Raw genomic sequence first — 19922 nt, 5'->3', positions numbered from 1 at the left:
TGAATGAAGTGTTGCAGGTATTGATGGTGTTTTTCGTTCTCTTCACAGGCGCCGAGCAGCGACCTCCCCCTAAAACATGTAGACACCATGGTGAGTTACTTTTTTTTTCTCTCAGGTCCCGTCGTCTCTATTGTTTGTATTATGAAATTGAAGGAGCCTTTTCATCTGTCTCTAAGGCGCTGGTCTATTTGAAGTAGGAAAGTTATTAATAATGAGTGGATGGAGGAACTCCAACTGCCAACCTCTTTACACCTAAAGCTGAAGAACTCCAGGTGTCTCTAATGCATGATTACACAGCCTCCACATGGGCGAGAGCCATGGCAGGGTGAATTGTCTTTTGGCTAGTTCTCCAATTGTTATGAACTCAAACTCTCAGAAAGGCCTGGAGGGACCACTTTTAAAACATCTATTGGGACCTGAGAATGTATTCAAATGTTGGGGTCAAAGGTCAAATAGGGGGAAAAAAATAATGATGATGCAACATATTTGCACAAAGGGTCACATCAGGAACCCTGTAGAATCACAATGTCATGGAAAATGTATAAAAGTTAAGGTCACTATGATTTGTCAAGAAATGTTTTTGTTATAACTGAGGAATTAAATGAATTCCTAACATGACATTTATTCAAATGTCTGATAAGGTCATAGGTCAAAGTCTGGGGGGAATTCTATGACATCTGTTTAAAAAAATGTCCCTGACATCAACATCATAGATATATTTAGCGGACAACCTCCCTTCATTCTGCCCCTTGTGAACCTTCGCATGAATTCTTCAGTCACAATCAAAATGCTCTGCAGAAAAAGGCAGAGTAAACCTCTCTCTAGCTTCCTTTAAATCAGTGCTTCTCAATTTGTCCAGCCTCAGGACACAACACCAACTCTGTAAAGAGCAACTGCGACCCAAATCTCTGACTTTTTTTTTCAATCAATCTGATTTATTTATGTGAAAAAGGGGAGGTTGGACCTGAGGCAGAACAAAACATGTAACATAACAGAGAGATGGAGAGGTAAACTTTTTGATACATTTCTTTTTCCAAGTACACATTCAGCACCCACTGAAAATGACAACTTTTGGGTCCCGACCGACGAGTTGAGAACCGCTGCTTTAAATGTTAGTGGTGTAACCTTTCCTGTTTAAAGGTCACATATTATCCGCCATTTCAACAAGTTTACATAAGTCTCAGAGCTCCCCAAAACATGTCTCTGAAGTTTCTTGTTCTAAATTCTGATCCTGTATTTGATCATGCCTATAAACCCCTCTATTTCAGCCCTGCTCAGAACAGGCTGTTTCTGTGTCTGTACCTTTAAATGCAAATGAGCTGTGTCTGACCACGCCCCCTCTCTGGACATGGATGTAGCTCGGGCTTTCTCTCTCCATGCGCTATTGTTTACGGTGAGAAGGCAGACTGGGAGGCCAGAACAAACTCCAGCTGTGGGGGTGTCACCCACATGGGGGAGGGGTTACTGCCCTTTGTGATGTCATGTCAAAATCTCGGAGAGGATGGACTTTTCTCATAATTGGGGGCCTGTAGACAGACTAGGAACACGTATTAGTGTTTGAAAAAACAGTAAAGTGCATTTTGCAGAATATGTGACCTTTGCTACTAATGGTAGTGTCTTATTTGAGTTCCAGTACCACAGTTTGAGAAATCAGGCGTTCCTGTGCTGTGATCCAGGCTGCTGCACAGAACTGCTGAGTCAGGTCCCTTTAGCGCTTGTTCTTTGACTAACACACATTAGACACACGGTGAAGATCTTGCCATGGAAAGAGCTGACTGTTGGGGAGCAGGAAGATTTGTTGGTTCACTGTTAAGATATTTTCAGATTCTTAATTGTGCACGCTCAAGTGCACACACAACATGCAGGCAGATTGAAGAGAAAAGTCGTAACCTTCCATCTACCAGAAGTTCATTATTCTCATTATTTCAGGTTTTTATCCAAAGTTGGAAGTAAAGTACCCTTAGATCAAGACAGTACAAAAATTCAAAATAAAAGCATTACCATAACTGTTTTGAAATGGAAAATAATGGAATGATGGAAAAATGTGATGAAAAATGTGATTAATTGAGATTTAACTGATAAAATTTGCAATAACAGCCCAGTTAGTGATGGATAATAAAACACACTTAATGTATTCTAACCTGTCACCTTAAAACCAACCAATGTAGGCACGTAAAGACCCCCCCGTTCAGGCCTTTAAGGTCAACACACGCTTGAAAATTGATTATACACACGTTTGGCTCGGACTCATGCATCAACAACTGCCTGTGACACAACTTCCTGTGTGTTGTATTTTGTCTGGGAAAGGAACTGGAAAGTAGCAGATTTGGAGTAACCACCCAAAGCTGTGTGCCCACTTTATCCACAAAGACCAAAATAAACACAAATGCAACACTGTCCCTACGTGAGTGTGTTTGTGTGTGTTTGTGTGTGTGTGTGTGTGTGTGTGTGTGTGTGTGACTGAGAGTAGCTGCTTGTATTGGCACTTCCCGTGTTATTCTTCAGTTTTCTCATACTGTACATTGTAGAAGGCTCTCAGTATAAAGCTGTGCAGGAGTTTCATTTCAGACAATCCTCAGGTTCTAATTAGCTCTGCACATTCATGAAGAGGCTGAGCCTGAAACACACAGACATGAAACATGCGTTATCAAATGAGTTTCTCACATACTGTATGATCACACATCCATGCAGTATGCATGAGTGTATTTCTGTGTATGTGCAGCTGCTGCCTTCTGGTCACGGGCATTCTCTGTGTGGTTACGCTGTGACGTCTGGGAGATGTTTGGCCGCGCCTCATCGCCTCGCAGCATCAAAAAGATTTGTCTTATGACTACATGAGCTGCTCTCGCTTCACTGGATCACTTTCTATGTCGGCCAGTCTCGTGTTCTTCTACTTCTCCGCTTTGTTGACCGTTATAATGTGTGTTTTTTTTCTCTTTGTGATGTAGAAATTAAATTAAGGCAAACTGAGTTATTGAATCAGAGGGTGCTTTGTTCATAGAGAGAGTATTTATGACAACAGGGAGGGAGAGATAAAGTCCTGGATACTCCTCATACTTAGTAACACTTCAGAGAAGTACCAGCTCTGTTATGTCACCTTTGTTTCTAACTGCGTCATTGAACCAAAACAAGGATTCAAGTAAACAGAAAGCCAAGAAGTGCATCTGAAGAGCGTCAGAGAGACAATCAGATTAAATGTGAAACTGCATTATAGTTCTCACCTTCCCAGATTGAAACTTCAATACAATACAAGTAAAAATGAAACAATATCGTTACTAGTTTCAATATCACGGCAACAAAGTAAAAGGCATGAAATATTGGATAGGTTTCTGTTTTCAATCAAACAGAAACCTATCCAAACTCCTGCACACTGTCCTAATTGTTTAAATAAATTGGCAACATATCAACTCCTCTGATCTTGTTCTTTTTTTAAAAAGAGGCAAACGTCACTTTTGTGTCTCTATGAGACGCCAAAAGGACACCAATCATCAGGATATGCCAACATTTGATTTAAATGGACAACTGCTCCTCTCTCTCTCTCTCTCACATGCAGCAGTTTTGGGTAAAGATATGACTGATGATTTGTAGTTTTTTTTTAAAGCTTCGGTAATTGTCCATACTATTGATCAATTAAATAACAGAGATTGAGTTGTTTTAAAATGCGTGGTGTCAAAAAGTATTGGAACATTTTGCCAACCTATAACTGCATTTCACTATTTTTATTGCTGTGATCTGTTTATTTTGGAGAGGTGAAGTTTAATCCATCCCCTGTAAAAAAAATCTTGAAAGTAGTATAAATTATTTGTATTTTTAACTATTTTAAAAAGCAGATGCTTTCAGGAATCTCAGCTGATAATTTTAGTCAGTCATTCTCTTGTAGAATTAATGATTCAGATTAAACTTCTTGAGATTTGATGGACACAATAGTCGACTTGAACTAATGATTTGAGTTATTGACTTTTTGGCAGCTTTAAATCCACTGCACAAAAAACCCAATGATCAAAGTCTGGAATAAAGCACATTTTACAAAACTATGTTTCACAGAACATGAGTCACAGACTCACAGAGAGCAGATCTACAGTCTGATGATTCATGTGTTTGTGTGTACAAACAAGCATCAGTCCTGCAGAGATGGAAAGCTTTAACAGTTGAAGTTTAGATCTGTGCACCGATGAGAAAGAGGGAGGGAAAAGTTGAATATGAGGGGGAGAGATAACGTGATGGGAGGCAGAGTGAGAGGGGGAGGGTGGCTGATTCCCAGACAGAGAGGGAAAGAACGAGAGGGAGAACAGTGAGCGGACAGAAGGACGGGACGAGGAGCGCTGTGGAGGAGTTCCGTCTTAGCAGGAGCATGCAGCGGTCCACTGCAGGCAGCGTCCAAAAATAGAGCCCTCTGTTTTTGTTTTTTTTCTTCTTCCTCGTCTTCTTCGACCCCCTTCTCCTCCCCCGCGCTCAAAGAAAAGGGAGAGGTTTCACACAGAAAAGTTCACTGCCGGACGGAGAGCAGTGAGAGGCAGAGGAAGCTCTCCGGAGATGAACCGAGGAGGGTCTTTGAGGAGGCGGCTCTCCTCTCTGAGGGGGGCCTGGAGATGGAGTACAGGCCACCTTTTCAGGAAGGTAGGATGCAAAGGATGGATTTAGTCAACGCTGCTCCTTTATCTTCTCCTCTTTATCACTTGTTGCTTTTTTTCTTTGTTATGAAAACGCTTCTCCCGTCTCCTTCGCGGACTTTTACCAGCCCCCAACGGCTTCCCCCCCACCTCTCCCTCCCTCCTTCACTCTTTCTCAGATGGTTAATTTGAATGGCCTGCTTGTAAAGTCAACCTCCACAGATGGTTTTCATCTGGAAACAGGCCTGCTGGACCCCCCCCACTCCACCCCCCACCACCACCTCCTCCTCCTCCTCCTCCTCCCTGACTACCTCGCCTCCCCACTTGGTTTGCAATGCAAGTTCTCAACGGACACAAACCGGTCTGAGGGTGCGGACTGTGTGGCGCTCACTGTAGTCTGTTTCAGAGCAGCTGCACTGAGGAAATTGATTTGATTTGAACACAAATGATCTTTGTGGTTCGTTTGTGGAGATGCTCAAAATCTTGCAGCTGCTAGTTGGCGCATTAAAACTCAGGATTTGATAACTTTTATTGCTGTACTGAACACTTCTTCTTTCATAGAATCATCATTCTCAAACGACTTGTCAGTTTTCGACCAAAAGACATCAATGTGTCCACAATGAGAGTTATTGTCTTTGAACTTCCCACTCCTTCAGTGGGATGCTTTTATGTTTACTCTCCAACATAAATACTGTGGCTCATGCGACTAATTTTAAGCAAAAACTGCACATTAACAGCTTTTTTTGCAGCACAACATAAACACCATCTTCTCCGCACTCTCTCCAGGTCTCTAATTAAGACGTTTGTTTGCACGCTGCTTGAACTGGTGACACCGTGTTTTATGTCTCGGCGTCTGACTAGCAGCGTTTCTCGGACATGTTTACCTTTCCTTTCAGAAATAGGATCACCTCTCACAGGTCCATTTTAAGAGCACTTTGTGCTTTTGTGCACATGAAGTCCCACAGCTCCACTCACCACAAGCGCCTCTTAACTTTCTTTACGCTCTGCGTCCGTCTCTGAACCGTCTCCTAAAGGCCATTTCTGGCTCATTCATCTCTGTCCTCCTCTGGCGACTCTCTGCTCTTTATAGATCCCTGCAACATGCTGAAACGTTTAGCCCGAGGAACAGGCAGAAAATGGGGGATTTGCTTTGTCTAACCTCAGCTGGGCCGCGGACTCATGTGGACACCTGAAATAAAGTGAAGTTTTGTGGGAATGAAAGAACATATTGACAAACACTATCATCTGATTAGTTTAGTTCTGCAGTTGTGCCTTTAGGTTTATTTATTTGCCTTCAGTTTTACATTAAACTTGGTTTAAACATAAATTCAACCAATATCTGCATTTCTTTTAATGACTGTGATACTTTTATCGTCTGTGTACATCGTAAGCATTTACTTCATGGAGCAGCTGTATGTTTGCTCCAAGAAGGTAGCATGCACCTCTTTAGAAAATCACCACATTGTCAGGACATTGAACTTGCAACAGACCTAAAGCGTTTACATTTTCTTGCACATGTATTTTATGGATGTATTGTATGTATTTTATGGAGTTTTAGTTTGGCACCACAAAGCTAAGGCCTGGAAGGAAGGCAATGCTAGCATAGGTGTTGTGCAGCCACAACAAATGTTAAAGCTCCTGTGAGGAACTTTTGGTTTGGGTCCCCTGTGGACAAAGCTGTATGTCCACTTCCGTTGCTGATCTTAATCCTGTACATGCTTAAGTAGTGTTTTCGGTCTTTTAACAGTCAAATGTATCACTAGCTGGGAATCTTTGCAGCACAAATGTCTGACACATTCCCTGCGGCAGTTGTTACAAACACTATAAATAAGTTCAAAGAAATAGTTTGTTGTCTTCCTAATTGGCTTGTGTGTTATTTCCAAGTCATTTACAGGCATCAGTATACATTTTAGTCAGTTTTATAACCAGCTAAAAACTCCTCATAGGAGCTTTAAGACATAACAATTTCCCAAACTATCATTTCAATTTTCTTTTAGCCTCTTAAAAGTCACAGACTTGAGTCCTTAGGAAGTAAGAAAGACTTTCCCTGATTAAACTCATATAGTGTCAATCAAAACTCTGTGCTTTTTTGCTGAGTCATTGTTTACTGGGCGATGCAGGAGCAACAGCATGGCAGGCTGTAATCCTTAAACATGTAGTCTCAACATTCAGAAGGTTTCTGTTGGGAGCCAAATCACCCACAGATGTCTTCTTCAATCCCCAAAAAAAGACCATGTGATGGTTAAAATTCCCAGGATGATGTCTGAGTGAACATGTGCTCACTGACAGATTGATAATCAGGCGTAAGAAGAGCAGGGCCGGCTTATCCGGGGAGGCTGCTGGTGGTGCTCTTGACACTGATGCTCAGCAAGCTAGTCTGATCTAATGGATGATGATGGATACCAGTACATGTGACCCAAACACTGCAGGGGAGGGAACAAGTCCACATGACCTCTGACCCCTGCTGGAGCTGGTCTGAGGGGGAGGTGAGGCAGGCGAGGAGGAGTGGAGCCAAACTCAGTCAATCACCTTCAGCCACACTTCCTCTGTGAGGGCCTCAGCGCCCTGTCTCTGAGAGGTTACCATGTGAGAGTGTCCTCACACTCTCAGCCTGGAGAATCCAAGATCAAAACCTCTTTCTTTATTTCTTTTTTTAGAGTGCAAACAGCACACAGCTATCTTTTTTTACTGCTCTACAGCACAATGATTTCTCAAGAATGAGTTTCTTGAGTTTTACCTCAGTCAGCTTCTTTTCCACAGTGATTGTAGCTTCATAATAAAATCATTCACACATTTAACTACTCCCTACTCTCTATTTAAGGAGGACATAAGAGGACTGAAAATGCAAAACAAACTCACTATGTAGTCCAAACATTCAGTATGTTTACATGCACAGTTAAGTAGAGCTTCAGTTACAGCTTGATTTGGCCTTTTCATTGGACTTAGCCTCTTTTTCCTGGTATACAAGCACCAAGGGAGAATACATTTGTTACTGGAAGTATGTCCATCTTTGCTACAGCTGGCGGCGATATGCTACCTTTAAAACAGCTACAATCAACACAAAAAAGTTCCTCTCATTCCATGTATTTCAATATGTTAAAGTCCTTTAGCTGACCCAACTAGAACTTTTTCACCTTGTCTGTCTAAACTGGTGGTTCTCGCTCTAGCACTCGCCATGTCCCATCCACATCCCATGTCATATACCGGTAATGTTCTACTCATTTATACTGTTTGATTCCTGCGTCCAGCCTCTGAGTGTGAACTGTGAGCATGCTCAGGATGCCCTGGCCAGTTTGTATCGATAGAGGTATATACCTGCAAGAGTAGAGTGACCCCCTAAACACATTATCTAGAGATGTTAGTCATTGTTGTTCCATATTGTGGCTCTTTGGCTCCATTAACTGAAAACAACCCTGATATAACTGCGATGCTTCTACACAATGCAGAGGCAGAATAAAAAGGGCGACAGTATTAGTAGCACCCTTATGGACAGCTTCATACATCGCCTGTTATCATTAAGAGTCTTAATAAACATGAGTAGTTTTGAATGTTTACAGTGCAACCTGCTCTGGGGTCATCATGAATCTTAATCCAGAGGGACAGAGGGGGACCTGGTGGTGAAAAATCTGAGCTGGATCAGACGCGCTTTCGACTGTACTGCATAACGATGTTTTTCAAGATGGGTATTTTTTAAACCCAATCGTTTTCACAGTGGTCTCTAATGTAGGAGCAGTCTTTGACGTGCAGACATGTCCCCACAACAGGATGTCGAGCTGCATCTTGTAATACTCTCTAATGAAAAAAAAGAAAACAGATCAAGCTGTATTGGTGACATCATGGATTTAGACTGCATGGAAACCTTGATGTTAAATAAAACCAGCAAAGGACTTTTAGAAATGGGATGAACAGCTTTATTAATGCTGACGTGTTTTTTCTTACATGCTCTGTTGTTCTTTTTAAAACATAAGTGTTTTTCTTTTTCTTTTCAGGGCTCAACAAAATCCTCAAAGAGCATGGAGTCACGGCGCAGACCATCCAGGTAAGAGTTCTTCCTTCTCTTCTATGAAAGTTTCCCCCTAAAAAGCTTCACTTGGCCTATTGCACTGCGTTTGTTAAATTCTTACAGGGATCAAATCGTATCCACCTTCATCCAGTTTGAGTTTTGCTGCGTGTGAGTTGTGAAGTGTAACTCTAGTATTATTCAAACTAGGGAATAAGTGAGGCTTCATGCCCTGCCATTGAACTGGACCTCACACTGTTTTAGTTGGGACACAAAGATATTGGGTGTCAGGCCCTCTCATCCGGGTCCTCAGGGAGTCACAGATGTTGTCAGTTGTGTAATTGATGTGTAAATTCAACACCACAACACTTCTGGCTGGCGTGCTGCACTGAGCTCGGGCTACAGATTCACTGCAAAGTCAAAGTATGTATTTTTTTTTGTTAAAATAAAAACACCATGATATATCTGGTGTGGAACTGAATTTAAAAAAAGTCCATATAAAGAAAAAAAGTGCGCAACAGCAGAGTCATAAGACAGTTATCTCTTATCTCATAGTCTACATCATATCATACTAATTGGTGCAGACAGGTTTATGTTTACATGCTTATCAAGACAGATACTTATTCTCAGAATAGGGTGTTCACAATGTTGAGCAGCTGATGCAAAGATAAACATGGGATGCCATGTCTGATGTTTTTAGTGTAGTTTTTGAGTTTGTTTTTGATTCAACTGAAGTCACAGCACAAAACCTGTACTGTAGTTCCTCCAGACCACCAACTAACTCTGCACCATTAGAGCCATATGATCAACAACAACAAACTGCTCCCCAGATACATTAAAAAAGAACATCTGTAAGAAATGCGGGCGGTTTTCACACTATTCACCAATCTTGAGAAAAACAGAGATAAGTTTGAAAATCTGGGAGATTTCCTTTTAAGGTAGAGTGAGCTATAGCCGTTAGATTCATCTGTATCCTGTGTGGGTTTGGGTAGAAGTTTCACTTTGTTTAGAGTGTTGTCTGAGCTTGTGTGCACCGCTGCTGTTATAAACAAGTTTGACACAAGTGCAGTTTGTGGGCCTGAAAACCAAAACCAAAAGGATTCAAATAAAGAGAACCAAAAGGTCAGAGAGCTGCAGGTTCTCACAGATAACTGCTAATACAGATACATATTTAGTGTGATGCTTGATGAACTAAAATGATGAAAAGGATCAATTACAGTAAGAATACTAAATATGATGTTGACTGATCTTTGACTCTTCAGAGCGTGAGAAACTATAGATTTGCACCATAAGGAGTTAGAGCAGGTCTAATCAAAGCTGGTATCAAGGATGTCTTTGAGTAGTTTATTAAAAGACGATGTCTTAGTCGATCAAGTTTATTACTAATAAATATCTGGCGAGCTCTTTTACGACCTAATGTCTCCGGTTTCCTGATAAAACATGCCTGGTTCACGCTCAGTGAGATCACTGCAGCGCTGAAATTGAGCGTGTGGAGATAAGGCGTCATTTATCAAACACTGTGTGCAGAAAGAAAAAAAATAGAGAGCAATCGCTTCATCTCTTCAGCTGATGAGAAGCAGGTTGGCGCTCGGCCGGTCAACGCATGCTGGTGGACCTGGAAAAGGACCAAACCACAGCGTCTATATTGGCCCTGACTGCACCCCGAGGGGAGACGCAGACATGTGCAGAGACAAAGGAGGAAGTGGAAAGAGTAAGAAAGAGAGAGGATCACAAGAAAGTTAAACACCACTGAAGAAAAGAGGGAAATCGAGAGAGAAACGGAGTAAGAGATCGAGGTTAAAGTGGAAATAAAAACAACACAAAGTTTTGAATCTCTAACATAGAAAGATACAATCTTTACAAAAATTCAAAACAAGACGTGAGACTTGCATGAGAGAGGACATGTGTGACATATCTCCTCCATCGGCCGTGATGAATAATTTCCAGTAAGCAGCTTTTGAGTGGCTCCAGATGTACAGAGCAGAGCAGGTTTAAAGGAGAGATCCTCTGTCCCAGCCATATGAGCAATTTCCTCTGGGGCTACTCACAGCTGACAAATGTGGGAAAAATGCTGCTGTCGAGACACCTCTGCTTTAACCTCTTCATCTCACTGCTTTCTGCAGACGTCTTAAACAGGGGAGGACATGCTTTTTTTTTTACGTTGAAGACAGCAGTCAAAATTAAAGCTCGAGTTCAATGAGTTTTGAAATATGCCTTGTGAATTTCTTGCCAAGGGTTGGATGAGAAAATGTTTAGCTTAGCTTAGCATAAAGACTTGGAACAGGGGAGAAAAAGCTAACCTGACTCAGTCCAAGTATAACAGAATCGGGCCCTCAGCTCCTCAATGGCTGAGTTAAAAGTACAAAACGTTTTGGAGTTGCCCTTCTTGAAAAGCATCATCAGATTACATAAAGTTTAAATACAACAGCAGAGCAAAATACTTTTTTATACTAAATACTAAATTTTGCAAATGTAAGGGGGTCGAAAACATACATGAATTCACTTTAATGTAATGTGTGTGAAAAAAGAGAGATGCTTATGAGCAAATAATAAGAGGGGCTACATATTAGTGATGGCCCAGGGAGTAGGTGCCAAGTAGGGGCCAGGTTAGCCGTTTCCCCCTGTTGTCAGTCTTAATGCTAAGCTAATGAGCCGCTAGCTCAAACTCATGTCAGGGAAAGCAAACAAGTGTATGTCCCGTTATGTTTGAATCCTGGATAAAGCTATTCGTCATAGCTCCCAAAAGTCTGAAGCATTCCTGCAAAGCCTTGTGTTTGAGGTAAACCAAAAAGATAATGAGTGTTGGACTGTTGGATTGAAATCCTTTGGCAGCAGAGCATCAGATTATTCTGCACAAGCTGTCTGAAGACCTTTGATGGACACGTTTTGCTGGTTTTGGAGCAGCATCTGCTCTTTTTCTGTTTTAAGAGAGAAGTCTTAGATTACATGAATTCAGTTAATCAAGAGATGTTCTGACATAGCAGTGCATGAGTTTTTTTATGATGGACTGTCCATCTCTTCCTTCTTTACTTTCTTCACTTAACACTTTAATTTTTGACCTTATTTGACTCCAGAAACACCAGCCAAGATAAAAAAAAACATCTTAGCTGACTTCGGCGCAATTTCCTCCGCCAATGCTCACATATGCTGCAACATAAGCTGGCATGTTCATCGACTTAATCAATTTCCCCTCGCTCCGTTCCCCTCTCAGACAGCGTAAGTCAAACAACAACACATGTGTCTAATGCAGAGAGGAGAGCTTACATTTAAGAGGAACATTTCCACCCCCTCTGGGCTTGAATGATATCATTGTGCATGTGGTACTTATGTAGTGTGATGGCTCTTTCCATATGAGGATGTTTGTTTCTTGTTGTCATGAAGAACAGTGTTGTGCGTTGTGTTCAGCTTAATCTGAGATGGATTTGGTGCATAGAGAACATACACGTCTTCACTGACGCAAGATTCAGAAAAGCAGACTCGTTTAGTGTTTATGTTAGCTCCAGATTTAGTGACCTTTTAAAATTGGGATTCCCCCTCGAGTTTAAAACACCCCAAGTCAAGTATGGCAGACATCGGACGAGCGGCACGATTAGCTCTGAGTTGCTTCTCTTTTGTTACCGGTTATAATTCCAACAGTGCAACTTCAAGCTGAATTCTCCACAGCGCTGTTAACAGTGGAAAAAATACTTAATCAAGCATGGATACCACATTTGGAAACCACACATAAAAAAAACTATTTTGGTTAAGGAAAGTATCGAAATGGGAAAAAAACATCTATTTCATAAGACAGATGTTAAGGAGAGGAATGAATACATAAAAAAAAAAAAAAATGCACAAATACATTGGCAACATTTCAGTCTCAAACGTTCCCAGGAGTCTGCTTGCAATTTTTGACATTTGAGAACAAGAAATAAACCAGTATCAGGTGCCTAGGTCTTCTTTTTGTTGTTCCTGTGGTATCAGAACAGGTGTTGATATTATTGATTTTTTTCTATTTGAATGTTTTCTTTTTGTACTTTTAATACCTTTACTAGAGAGACAGGACCGTGGATAGAGTCAGAAATCGGGTTGAGAGAAATGGTGGGCAATGACATGCGGGAAAGGAGCCACAGGTCGGATATGAACCCACACCGCTCCCACTTAGAGGACGACAGGCTCTGTACACGGGGCACACAAACTAACCACAAGGCCTTATTCATTGATTTTTACTGGTATCACATACAAGTTTACATTTTTGTAATCGTGTCAAGTCAACCCTAGTAATAAAAGAAGGTGACAAGGTAACCCTTATCACAAAAATGACTCAACTGGAAATGTCCAGACGTCCAGCCGACAGCAGGAATACGTCTTAGAGGTTCAAATATTAGCCTCATGTTGACTGAGTTTGGTGGTACTGAAGTGAAAAACAAGAAAAAAGTGAAAGCTTTTTATTAAGTGACAACACTTTGAGTCAGTGTGTCTTTACTTTGGAAACGGAGTAAAAGGGGTTAAACAGCAGACTAGAATCAAACTCTGTAATGCGTCTTGTGATATCGCTCAGCCTGAAAGAAATAAGTGTTCCCACATCAAATCACAGGAATGAATCATGCAGCAGTGATGTCTTCTGTATTAAACATTTAACAAGAAGAAGATTCTTAGATCATAATATGAACCTGTAGGTATGACATTTTATGTAGACTTTTACTGTGGATTTAAATTCACATACTGTACATAATACTTAGAGAGAGAATAATCAGCTTTTTCATAAGTTATGAACAATGAAGAGAGGAAAAAGTCTGAGTCATAAAACATCACTTGGGCTTGAAACATGTTCTTTAATGCATAAAGCGAGTAAATTAGTAATTTTTGTCGAGCCATAGTGCATCAAGTCTTTGTCCATAAGATCAAACAATGAAGAGCAGACTTTGCTTGTTACTGAGTCCTCTTGATTAAGATTGTTTTTCTCACATATAGATGTTTTAGCATGGTTGTTTTTTCTAGATAGAACCTGACGAAATCACAACAGTCCAAAAGCCTGAACACACCTTTGTCCTGGCTTCACTGTGGCTGAAGTGATCACACACCAACTGAAGCAGGAAACACAACATGTCTAAATCCCATCTCAACTGATCAGCCATATTGTTCATTTCTGTGGGAATATTAACAACACTAAACTGTGAAACTGTCTGTTTGTGTGTCTGACAGGAGTGTGAGTCTGCTGCAGGCCCTGGAGGAGAACTACGAGCTGGACCTGGTCTACATCACAGAGAGAATCATCTCCGTCTCCTTCCCCGGCAGCGTGGAGGAACAGAGCTACACCGACAACCTGCGGGAGGTCGCCTCCATGCTGCGCTCCAAACACGGACACAACTACCTGGTATGCTTTACCTGTTTACATCCTGATGATCACCACAGGATGTTTTCAGGGAGTCATTAGATCTTCCTAGCTCAGCTGATCTTAAGCTCTCTCTTTACATCTACCACAGAATCGTTATATTTATCTGTGTCTCTACTTGTGATTCAGCTGTCAGTGTTATCTGGTGTTTTAATGGCTGCTACTACATGTCGACATCTCATCACTCAGTCTGTGTACATGATGTTAAAAAAAGTGGATTATAGGGCTGACATGAATATAGACATATGCACGCTGATCCAGTTATTTCAGTACAACATAATGAGGACATTTGATGCTGCAAAAAGCTTGTCATGTTCATTCTGAAGTTCATCCAGACTAACAGCACTGACGTCACTGTCACTCATTAGGTTGATATAGAGATTGGCTGACCTGCAGTTTTTTTTCCGACCACTCGATTGGTTGATGCGTTGGTGTAATTTCAGTCGACCATGCTTTTATTTGGTTGACTACAGCTGTACTGAGAAGCTGTTAAGAGTGAAAAACAAATAAACAAATAAAGAACATAGCTAACCTTTGTGTTGTCAACCTAACTCATTCCCTGCACTACAACTACCAGTCCTTAGTTTCCATGTGTTTCATATAAACCATTTTTATTAGTTAAAGCTAAGCTAGTAAAACACAACAGTTTAGCTGTGTCTTCAGTCTTTGTTGCATTATGACTGGTCGGTGATTGAGCATGACATCACATAGCAACCAATTGAATATTTAAAACCATTTAAGGTCAGGAAATGTTAATGTGTGTGACTGTAAGGAATCACTGAGAGTCATAAATCATTTAACGATTTCTCTTTTCTGTCAATTCTCAATGAGCTGCCAAACATGTTGTAATAATGTTTATGCCAACTCCATCCTCAGCTCTTCAACCTCAGTGAGAAGCGTTATGACATCAGCCAACTTCATCCAAAGGTACGAGCATCATTACTTTCTCCTTCTCTGTTCAGTTTGATCTTAAATCTGACTGACATTAATCTGATGATTAATCGGAATCCATCTCTCTCTCAGGTGTTGGACTTTGGCTGGCCTGACCATCATGCTCCAGCTCTGGACAAAATCTGCAGCATCTGCAAAGCCATGGACACCTGGCTGAGTGCTGACAGCCACAACGTGGTGGTCATACACAACAAGGTGAGAGGAAAACACAAAGAGAGGATGTAACTGTGGACAGTAGAGGGCACCCTCAGGCTCCTGTAAGAACCTCCTCCTCCTCCTGAGGCTGCAGCTGTTTTTTTTGTGTCTGTTATGACGTCCTCTTTAAGTGAAAGATCGACGTTCAGGGTGGAGTGTTTGTGTGCATGTTTGGGTTGTGCTGGATGAGGGTTAGGAAAACACAAATTAAGTGGGTCAGGCATTCCACTCATCATGGCTGCTTATGTTTATTCATCCTTTAACAATACCATAAAAAACGGAATTGACCAATATTTTCCTGTTGTTGCCTAAATTTACTTGCATAATATTATCCTCTTGTGGCAAACCACACTCATCTGGCTCCTCAGTGTGCCGACACCATAAAAAGTAGATCCAAATACAACCGCTTGGGCCAAAGTCCCAGATGTAATAGCTAATCATTTTCACGTTAACCCCTCTGTGTGTCCGATTGTGTTGTGCAACATGCGTATTAACCATGGGATCCTTGAGCTGTGTGCCTCATTCCAGGATGTTCCCACAGGGAGGTTACAAACAAGTCGGCTGCCACGGCAACGGAGGGTTATTTTTCAGCGAGTTGAGTAATGCCGGTGACGAGAGCGTGGGTTTGGAGGTTGTGGTCGGTCACTAAGGAAGCAGGCCGTGTCGGGTTTCCTCATATCAACAAATCATTTCCACGGGGCTTCACGCTGTTTAAGTGGCCGCGATATTTATAATGTGGAACACACTTATTCTCCACAGTGACCCTCGCTTTAAACATTGACGGATGTGTAACATAAGACTGGTTTGTTGTGATGGTGATGGAGACTTCAGCTCAGTGAACTATTCATTAAATACCCATCTATACATTTTTCTTTTCCCAGATTAATACGGATATAGTTCCATAAATATAGGAGTTTAAGGATAAAAAAATAAAAGGCAATTTGTGGTCCATTCCTGATAGCTCTTAAACTTGGACAAAAAGAGGTGTTTTGTGCCGGTGAGTGATGACTTTTAAAAAAAAAAGAAAAAGAGTGAAGTCAAACTCCCTCTGGGATTATTGTTCTTAGCTCTGTGTTCATACGGGACGGGATGGTGCTCTTTCAGCTTGTTTATGTTTTCACCCCGAGGCTCCAACATGTTTCAACCACATGAGCCCCTCCTTATCCAACCATCAGCCCGACCACCTCACAGGGGGAGAGAAACGGCCCCGCCCACTTCAGGGTTGCTGTCAGTAGATGCATAATGGTGGAGTGTCTTTTGCGAGAATACAATACAAGATAACTTTCTAAACTGAAGAAAATATTTTTGTTGGTATGAAATACTTCAAAGAAATCTATTTAAGTTTGTGCTGCATGTCTAAATGGTGATCAGTCGTAGAATCGGCTGCACTCAAATGCTAAAGGAGGGGTTGAGGAGGAGGAGAAGCAGTACGCTGAAGGGACAGCTTTTTTTTTTTTAGTTTGAAAGACCGATGCTAAAGTGAAACATCTACTGGATATCACCTTTTACACTAGCTCTAGTGATCTTGTATGAGTGAATTCACCCTCTTGAATCTGTGTTTAAAAACAAATTTGGAATGATTGCAGGTTGTACAGTTGTTTTGAGAATGTTGAGCCTACATTTTAAATAAACAACTTTTTTTTTTTTTCAAATGACAAACATCTTGCCTTGGGAGATAAAATCTGTAGATGACTCTTGTTGGATTTCTGTCTTTTCAGGGCAACAGGGGCAGGACTGGAGTGGTGGTGGCGGCCTACATGCATTACAGCAACATATCTGCTAGGTGGGTGTACGATCACATCTGTACCTGGGAGGAGTTAATTGCAGGCTTGGAATAGAAGCATGAGAGCTTTTGTGCACTCCCATCATCCTTATCATATTTAGTAATCAGAAACTCAGTCCAGTTTATTTCACATTATTCTTTTCCTGCTCTGGATGATCAGATGAATAAAACGAGCAAAGTGAGATCAGGTGAAGACAAATTTAGCTCCTGTGAGGTTTAAGTTGTTTTAACATACAGGATGCTGCAACCTTATCGTAATAGTTGGAGTCCAGTAAATATTGACCCTACAAGATACCCCGTCTTTCTTATATCTCACAGCATGTGACTTGTGTTTATTTGGCTGTAAGAGTCAGACTTTAGCTGTCTTCATGCATTACTGATGATACAATTTAGGAGAGGATAATGAATGTTAGAAGAGACAGAAAAGCAGAGAGGGACCAAGATAAATTTCAATTTTTTGAGAACAGAAGGGAAATAGAAAATGGAGAAAAAAGAGAGATGGAGACATTTTGGGGAAGTACAAAATAAACCAGCATTGTTTATCACAAGACTGAAAGCCACATCTGTAACAGACTGAGATCTGATAAACAGGAGAACGAGGGCTGAGGCATGAGACCGGAGAACAAAGCTTTAATTTGGGTATTTTGAAGGGAATCTTTTTGATATGATAATTATGAGCAGAAAGCAACAAGTTAGCTAACATAGCAACTGGATCATGAGACTCAAGTGATAGGTGCCAGTTCCCTTATTCTGGATTTGATTTAGATATGCCAAAATAGAAGTCGACGTAAAGTGTTAGACAATCAGAGCATGACTCGCTGTTGTTCCTTACAGAACACTGATTGACCATGAACACATTTAACACAATCTGTTCCCTGCTAAAGTATTAGATTTCACTATAATCCAATTATCCCACAAGTCAGTTTAAAGCTGGCCTGAAATCATTTTGAAAACTAAAGTAGAAGTGAAACAGTCAGAAGCTGAACACACTGTGACAGCGACCATCTGGAAAGTTATGTGAATTATGGTGACGTCGTGTGCTCCTGCTGAGGGAAGGTTTTTTCATATGTGCAGGTGTATTTTCCATACAAGTCAGTGGTTTCCAAATCACTAAAGTAAATAACTAAGAACAGGCTGCAATTGCATATGCTATATTATAGTATATACTATATAAGTATTGTGCATGCATGGCCTATTCTAAAGTGGTCATTACTGTGTGTACTTACTGAATGTCTCTGTTGTTACAGTGCTGACCAGGCTCTGGACAGGTTTGCCATGAAGCGTTTCTATGAAGACAAAGTGCTTCCTGTGGGCCAGCCATCGCAGAAAAGGTCGGTCTTCACTCACTCGTTTGTTTATAGTACGAGTATGACCCCAAAGTTGAACTGCCTCACAGAGATATGTCCGTCTGTCCGTCTATGATAATACAGTTGTGTCTGAAGATATTATTAGCCACAGAGGTGCAAAAAAAAACCAACTTAAAGACACAGTTATAGCTTAAAATGTTATTTATCTTTAGACATTCAGAAGAAAAAAAGAGAAGCTGTAGCATTCATTTGCTTTGCTCTCTACCAACTCTTTTATTTTGTACCATCTATCAATCAATCAATCTTCATTTGTAAAGCGCCAGTTTATAGTAAAATGTTCTTGAGACACACAGAAAAAAACAGGTAAAAAATCTTACTCTTTGTCATATTATCTACAAAGACCCAACATTAATCCATCATGAGCTCTAAGACACATTTAGCAAAGTTACAGTGGAGAGGACAAACTTCCTTTAAGAGGAAGAAACCTCGGACAAAACCAGACTTACAAAAAAGTCGAGGAAAACTTAAGACCAGAAAACATAGGTATAAATAATCCAGGTCCAGGTACTCAGGATGGTTAGAAATATATAAAAGGCCTTTAATTTAACGAGCTAGAAACATTAAAATACACCGACGCTTATCGGCTTGCGTCTTCTTCAGAGTACAGTGACACACTGAGACAGTTATTGCCACTTCAGGTGACTAGTACCAGACTCATGATGAACAGCCGTCTGCTGAAACCGTGTTGGGCTTGGAAGATGAGATAGAGGGAGCTGCAGGAAGAAGGAGAAGGATGGAGACAAACAGAGCAAAAACAACAATGAATAAGATTTCAAAACTGTTTGCAGTTATGGTAAACGTATGTGTAACAGTAGCAGAAACTGTAATGACGATTAAACAGGACTTTGCACTTCTGATCCCTGCACTTATTGTGAATTAGAAAGTTCTGTAAACTGGAGTCAGAGTCCTTATGTGAGTCTAAATACTTGGCTAATGAAGCTGATTCTGATTAAGCAGAGTTTGTAGGAGTCTTCTTTTTTTTTTTTTTTTTTTACTGAAAAGCTGCCTGCCGTTTCTTCAGAATGAATTAAAAGTGGGATTTAATGGTGGACAAACAAAAACAATGATTCCAACGAGGCTAAAAAGAACAAAAGATCTGACGGGGATTCCAGAGTTCCGTGGTTATTTTTCTGCGGCTTTTCGGCTACTTTCAACCCAGTTTCTAAATACACACAGCCTTTGGATCCAACATCAGTGCAACGGAAAGTGTTTAGTACAGCTTTAAAGTCCTACGTTTATTCTGTTTGGAATAAAACAAGGAGCTGGGTTGGCTCATTCATCAGGGCTGACAAGCTGAGAACAGTCATTTGTTTTCATTTGAGGTCAACGACACGATTGAATCTCTTTGTTGTGATGAACACAGGATTATAACGTGATCCCTTTGTTGTCAAACAGAAAGGTAATCGTGATACAGTTTGGCACAAACATTAGTCATGTTTTCTTTCCTCTGCTCAGGTATGTGGAGTACTTCAGCGGTCTGCTCTCCGGGCACATCAAGATCAACAACAAACCGCTGTTCCTCCACCACGTCATCATGCACGGCATCCCCAACTTTGAGTCCAAAGGAGGCGAGTGTCATCCACACCAATGAACTCACTCGTCGTCTCTTTATTTTCCTCAACAAATGACTTACTTTAAAATC

General features: G+C 41.0%; 1 protein-coding gene across 8 annotated transcripts in view; it reads left to right on the top strand.

Moving 5' to 3' along the window:
* The window catches only part of tns1b (tensin 1b), a 175481-nt gene that overhangs the window by 114905 nt on the left and 40654 nt on the right, over positions 1–19922 (top strand). For 7 of the 8 annotated variants that reach the window (XM_061053881.1, XM_061053880.1, XM_061053879.1 and 4 more), the window contains 8 exons: positions 49–90; positions 8600–8649; positions 13795–13966; positions 14861–14911; positions 15008–15130; positions 16849–16913; positions 18161–18244; positions 19736–19848. In XM_061053881.1, coding sequence (XP_060909864.1) covers positions 49–90; positions 8600–8649; positions 13795–13966; positions 14861–14911; positions 15008–15130; positions 16849–16913; positions 18161–18244; positions 19736–19848 — 700 coding nt within the window. Of the gene's footprint in view, positions 1–48; positions 91–4289; positions 4618–8599; positions 8650–13794; positions 13967–14860; positions 14912–15007; positions 15131–16848; positions 16914–18160; positions 18245–19735; positions 19849–19922 lie in introns of those variants that run through there. The other variant, XM_061053887.1, reaches the window with a different exon arrangement.

This window comes from Labrus mixtus, chromosome 13 (genome assembly GCF_963584025.1).
Source record: "Labrus mixtus chromosome 13, fLabMix1.1, whole genome shotgun sequence".
Taxonomy (NCBI): Eukaryota; Metazoa; Chordata; class Actinopteri; order Labriformes; family Labridae; genus Labrus; species Labrus mixtus.
The sequence above is the reverse complement of the archived record's forward strand: the minus strand, read 5'-3'. Positions and strand labels throughout refer to the sequence as shown.